The sequence below is a fragment of the Coregonus lavaretus genome (genome assembly GCF_964263955.1).
Source record: "Coregonus lavaretus genome assembly, chromosome: 3".
Taxonomy (NCBI): domain Eukaryota; kingdom Metazoa; phylum Chordata; class Actinopteri; order Salmoniformes; family Salmonidae; genus Coregonus; species Coregonus lavaretus.
The window spans coordinates 68,450,790-68,457,370 of record NC_139990.1 but is presented as its reverse complement, the minus strand read 5'-3'; the positions used below and the strand labels follow the sequence as shown (position 1 = coordinate 68,457,370).

General features: G+C 41.4%; 1 protein-coding gene across 3 annotated transcripts in view; it reads right to left on the bottom strand.

Moving 5' to 3' along the window:
* Positions 1–1,205: 1,205 nt before the first annotated feature.
* The window catches only part of LOC311113663 (thyroid hormone receptor-associated protein 3-like), a 41,574-nt gene continuing 36,198 nt past the window's right edge, over positions 1,206–6,581 (bottom strand). For 2 of the 3 annotated variants that reach the window (XM_084156942.1, XM_084156941.1), the window contains 4 exons: positions 5,800–5,981; positions 3,652–3,817; positions 3,226–3,366; positions 1,206–3,018 (listed from right to left, as the gene is read on the bottom strand). In XM_084156942.1, coding sequence (XP_084013068.1) covers positions 2,761–3,018; positions 3,226–3,366; positions 3,652–3,817; positions 5,800–5,981 — 747 coding nt within the window. In that variant the 3' untranslated portion in view covers positions 1,206–2,760. Of the gene's footprint in view, positions 3,019–3,221; positions 3,367–3,651; positions 3,818–5,799; positions 5,982–6,581 lie in introns of all 3 variants that reach the window. The other variant, XM_084156943.1, reaches the window with a different exon arrangement.

Genomic DNA, 6,581 nt, shown 5'->3' with positions numbered 1-6,581 from the left:
TATGTGAAAATTCTCACCCTCTACTGCTAATTATGTTTTACTTCATTGAATGGTTTCCTGTTAAACATGTTTACAGATGTAGGATTTTAATTTGACCTATATTGTCACAGCAAGAATCATGCAGCAACAGGATTTAAATATTTAGTCCATAATGTTGATTGAGTGGTGGTTAGGCTATTATCTGGCCTAAAGTAGGCTACATGAACGTGCAATACTGTTAAAGAAGTCCTACAGAGATTTTTGAACTTTTACTGTTGAAGAGCGATATCCCAAGCATAAATACAGTCAAATACACACACTAAAGAGTAAAAATAAAAATGTTTACACAACTGCAAACTTCAAGGAGTAGGCCATTCAAGGAGTTGGTTTGATGGGAATCTGTGATGTCATCAGCCTCTCCATTGCCTGATAAACAATAGAGGAGCAATAGAGAACAAAAGAGGAAAGACCCACCCCCTCCACTTGTGCTATAATAATAATATAATATGCCATTTAGCAGACGCTTTTATCCAAAGCGATTTACAGTCATGCGTGCATAAAAAATTTTTTGTGTATGGGTGGTCCTCGGGGATCGAACCCACTATCTTGGCGTTACAAGCGCCATGCTCTACCAGCTGAGCTACAGAGGACCACCATGACATACCTGGACCACCTATTGAGATTTACATTTACATTTTAGTCATTTTAGTAGATGCATATATATTTTTTTCATACTGGCCCCCCGTGGGAAACGAACCCACAACCCTGGCGTTGCAAGCGCCATGCTCTACCAACTGAGCTACACAGGGTCGAGATGTGCCTTTTGTTAAGTAAATCAGGTGTTAAATGACGTGAAAAGGAAACTGGAGTGCCAACCGTGTGTTAGAGTGGGGTTTCAGTGAATTTATGTAAATCATGAAGCTCATCTGCATTTCCTGCAATGCAGGAAAATTCTCAGCAACAAAAGAGTGATCAAATTAAGATCCTACATCTGTAAATCAAAGCTTTCACCACTTCTCTTCCCTATACACAGAATACAGTACTGAAAGTCAGTATAACGACTTATACATCTCTGCTCTTTTGTGTCTAGTGCATGTACTGTATGGCCTATGCTCACCTTACCAGTACAGTATAGACAGGTGTCAATAATGTAAACGTTAGATTTTCAACTCCTTATTGAATAAAGATACATAAAATAAGCAACACAGAAGTAAATTTAACAGATGTTAAATTAACCAGAAGTTATTTTTAATTTACATCTGAAAAACATTGGCTACAGGAACCATTAAAAAAAGTAATTGCCCCCAACCACATAAAATGTAACATGAGTGTCAACCACAACGTATATCATGTACATTATAGAGCAGTGCAACCCACAGCAAGACATACAAATCAAAATAGTGCTACAGCCTACTATTTCTTACAAACATTTTTTTACAAACTATATCTTCTTGAACAGCACAAATAATTTCAGATCAAATTCAAATACCTTAGAACTTATTTTATTTTATATTCAACCAAAGTTGACTGTGTTGCACCCCACACATACTACTCAGCAATCAAAACTTAAAAAAGACGTTACACAAGGGGGAAAGTCCCCATTCAATGAAGAAAACCTAGCACATCAAAGCATGAGTGTGTCCCATGAGCTAATCAATGCCATGATATAATCACTCACCATTCTTTCTTAACATACAAAGGAAGCATTAGTTGCTACAAATAATTACAAATTGTGTCGCCTAATCAAAAGATAAATGAATGACTTTGCAAAGGTATATTCTGAGGCACAGACTTCCAATGCTGAGTAGTACACACACCCAACCCAAGACCAAGTTAACAGTTCTGAAAAGTACAAGATAAAAAAATCCAATACTGGATTCTCAACAAACTAGACAAGATAACAAACATCCAGGTAGCCCATTGTGACTTTGCAGACAGGGTATGCCATTTTAGTTAACAGTCTCTGTTTGCCCTTCTGGGGGACTGTGAGCATCTTGTGTCACTCCACAGTGCAGGTCTGTAGAATATAACCTTTGACCCTTTATGATTTGGTCCCATTGTCAGAGGGGTCATTTGCAGGATGCTGGACTAGCAGTTGAATCAACTACGTAGGTTACGTAGTTGAATCCATAGGTTACGTAGTTGAATCCTAAAACTTGCTAAAGTCAACAGTATACTGCATTTTCTCCGGTTGATGACTAAACTAGTCTAAAAATATATCTCCAGTATAATAGTGTACGATTTATCACTACGGTATAATAAATATAAAAATGTTTCTCTTCTAGTATAGTTTTTATCTGTTTGGCCTCAAAAGTCATTTAATTAGATAAATATGTGGCTGACATATTTTAACAAGTCTAAGGAACAAAAATATCCTCCTGTCATGCTCTGCAAAAAGGTGTGACTTTCTTGCATTAGACTTTCTCGCAAAAAAAAAAAGAAGTGATATGCAATGTTGCATCAGCCCTGTACTAAGATGCACTGTTCATAGTGCTGACCTATCAAGCGCAGAGGTTGGTTACGTATATTTCCTATTCCAACACAGCAGTTCACAATAAGCAGATAAAACACAAGTTAGCTATACCCTGACAAAAGTATAACATAATGTTGCGTAAAGTATTGTGTCAAAGAGAGTCCCCAGAAATAAAACCATACAGCGTTCTCCATTTAATAGCACTGATTGATTCCTAATGTGTGTATTTGTGCACTGGCAAAACTCTCCCATGTCCAGCCATGGCTGAGAGCAGGGTATTTTCTTATTGGACAAGTCCAGGTAGTTTCTTATTGGACAGTGTCTTCAGACTTCTCCTGGTCTTTGTGGTCCTGCTCTGTATCCTCCTCTTGGGGCTCGCCCTCCTCCTCCCCCCTGTTGACCTGAAACTTGTCATGTGTCCACTTTGGGCTGCTGTTGTTGTTGTTGGGTGGGCCAACGGTGGCCTTCCGGATAATGAAACGGCCCCTGCTGCCACGCAGGAAGTTTCCCCGTCCTCCACGTCCTCGGTTGTCCACCCACTTCCTCTCGCCCTCCCTGTCATCATGCTGAAGGAGAAAGGGAAAGACAGGAAAAGAGAGAAAGAGTTAATATCTTGAAGTGAGCAAGTTCACTTGGTAGTAAGTTCAAAGGAGTTGTGAATTTGGTGAATTCACCGATTTGATTTGAGGAATTAATTAATTTGAGGATGGAATATTATATATAGGCAAGAGGAAACAAAGATATAATTTATAATGGCATGGGTACAAACCTACCAAGTAGTATTTTCGGCTCTTGGGTGTGTACTCTGGGTCCCAGTCCTCATTCTTGGGGTGAACTGGTATGTCCATGTTAGGGGGATTACCATTGGTGTTATTGTTTCCCCTGTTCCAGCCCCTTCCTCTTATTCTAAATTGCTGCAATATGAGTCAGACACAGAGAACCCAGATCATAAAGACAAGAAGACAATTGCAGAAATTTAATTAACTGCCCATGAGTGTGATTTCCGGTAAAAATCTTTCCAAGTGCAAAGCCAAAGAAGAAGACAAACGTGCCAGCATTTGACATATTTTTATATTTTAAATGTTTTGTTTCAGGTTAGTTGTGGTTGTACTTTGTCTTGTTGTCTTGATGATTCTATTCTTTATCAAACCCTTTAATTTCCTAAACTAATATGAGTGCACGTCCATGAGTAGACTTACAAAACCTCCGCGTCCTCGTCCCCTCTCCATGGGGCCACCATAGTCTCCCCGAGGCCCCAGCCTGGCCTTGTTAAAGCCTTCGTGGGGGTAGTCTCCTCCCCTGTGAGATTCGGCAGATGAAGAGGAAGAGGAGGAGCGAGAGCGAGATGGCTTCTTCTTGTTTTTCCTGGAGGAAGAGGTTGAGGGACCAAAGCCCCTTTAAAAGTCAGTTTATTGTTATTGACATATGGCTCCATTGCTTGTCTTGTAAGACCCTGGCTAGATGTAGATATGTACATGACTTGTAAAGTACAGTGAGGGGAAAAAAGTATTTGATCCCCTGCTGATTTTGTACGTTTGCCCACTGACAAAGACATGATCAGTCTATACTTTTAATGGTAGGTTTATTTGAACAGTGAGAGACAGAATAACAACAACGAAAATCCAGAAAAACGCATGTCAAAAATGTTATAAATTGATTTGCATTTTAATGAGGGAAATAAGTATTTGACCCCCTCTCAATCAGAACGATTTCTGGCTCCCAGGTGTCTTTTATACAGGTAACGAGCTGAGATTAGGAGCACACTCTTAAAGGGAGTGCTCCAAATCTCAGTTTGTTACCTGTATAAAAGACACCTGTCCACAAAAGCAATCAATCAATCAGATTCCAAACTCTCCACCATGGCCAAGACCAAAGAGCTCTCCAAGGATGTCAGGGACAAGATTGTAGACCTACACAAGGCTGGAATGGGCTACAAGACCATCGCCAAGCAGCTTGGTGAGAAGGTGACAACAGTTGGTGCGATTATTCGCAAATGGAAGAAACACAAAAGACCTGTCAATCTCCCTCGGCCTGGTGCTCCATGCAAGATCTCACCTCGTGGAGTTGCAATGATCATGAGAACGGTGAGGAATCAGCCCAGAACTACACGGGAGGATCTTGTCAATGATCTCAAGGCAGCTGGGACCATAGTCACCAAGAAAACAATTGGTAACTACGCCGTGAAGGACTGAAATCCTGCAGCGCCCGCAAGTTCCCCCTGCTCAAGAAAGCACATGTACAGGCCCGTCTGAAGTTTGCCAATGAACATCTGAATAATTCAGAGGAGAACTGGATGAAAGTGTTGTGGTCAGATGAGACCAAAATCGAGCTCTTTGCCATCAACTCAACTCGGCGTGTTTGGAGGAGGAGGAATGCTGCCTATGACTCCAAGAACACCATCCCCACCGTCAAACATGGAGGTGGAAACATTATGCTTTGGGGGTGTTTTTCTGCTAAGGGGACAGGACAACTTCACCGCATCAAAGGGACGATGGACGGGGCCATGTACCGTCAACTCTTGGGTGAGAACCTCCTTCCCACAGCCAGGGCATTGAAAATGGGTCGTGGATGGGTATTCCAGCATGACAATGACCCAAAACACACGGCCAAGGCAACAAAGGAGTGGCTCAAGAAGAAGCACATTAAGGTCCTGGAGTGGCCTAGCCAGTCTCAGACCTTAATCCCATAGAAAATCTGTGGAGGGAGCTGAAGGTTCGAGTTGCCAAACATCAGCCTTGAAACCTTAATGACTTGGAGAAGATCTGCAAAGAGGAGTGGGACAAAATCCCTCCTGAGATGTGTGCAAACCTGGTGGCCAACTACAAGAAACGTCTGACCTCTGTGATTGCCAACAAGGGTTTTGCCACCAAGTACTAAGTCATGTTTTGCAGAGGGGTCAAATACTTATTTCCCTCATTAAAATGCAAATCAATTTATAACATTTTTTACATGCATTTTCTGGATTTTGTTGTTGTTATTCTGTCTCTCACTCTTCAAATAAACCTACCATTAAAATTATAGACTGATCATGTCTTTGTCAGTGGGCAAACTTACAAAATCAGCAGGGGATCAAATAATTTTTTACCTCACTGTAAATGTAGTAAAGTAAAGTAATTGTGATGCTTGTGATAGAGCAGTGGTTCTCAAACCCCTCCTCAGAGACCCTCAGACCTTTCACAATTTTGTTGTAGCTCTGAACTAGCTCACCTGTTTCACCTAGTCAAAGGCTTGATGATTAGTTGACAAAGTGTACTAGCTATGGAATAAATAAAATACATGGAACGGCTGGGGGCCCAGAGGAGAGGTTTGAGAACCACTGCTATAGAGTGTCAGTTGGTTGAACATACTTGGACTTCTTGTGGTGCTTGGAGGATTTCTCAGCGGACCTCTCCCTGTTAGCTTCTGGGGAGTCTCCTGAATCTCTCCCCCCATCCTGTTTATAATCTCTCTCCCGGGTGGAATATTTTTTACGGCGCTCAATATCCAGACGAAGGTCCATTGAGTCACCCTTAATGTTTTTACCTTCGTCCTGTACAGGTAAAAAGAAAAAGAACACAAGGACATGGACATGCTATGGGTTAGCATGGAGAGGTGCTGTCAGTCTGCAGTCAGTCTTGTTTGTACACTACATGTGAGGGGCCGGGAGAACTGTTACAAGACCATAAATAACCGACAAACTCTGAGAACTGCCAGTTTAACGGCTGCTGTGTTACATTTGACCGGCATAAGTGAAAACAGACCATTCTGGAACTACACTGAACAAAAATATGAACACAAAGTGTTGGTCCCATGTTTCATGAGCTGAAATAAAATATCCCAGCAATCTTGCATAAGCACAAAAAACATATTTCTCTAAAATTTTGTGCACACATTTGTTTACATTCATGTTAGTGAGCATTTCTCCTTCGCCAAGATAATCCATCCACCTGACAGGTGTGGCATATCAAGAAGCTGATTAAACAGCATGATCATTACACAAGTGCACCTTATGCTGGGGACAATAAAAGGCCATTCTAAAATGTGCAGTTTTGTCACACAACACAATCCCACAGATGACTCAAGTTTTGAGGGAGCATACAATTGGCAGGATGACTGCAGGAATGTCCAGCAGAGCTATTGCCAGAGAATT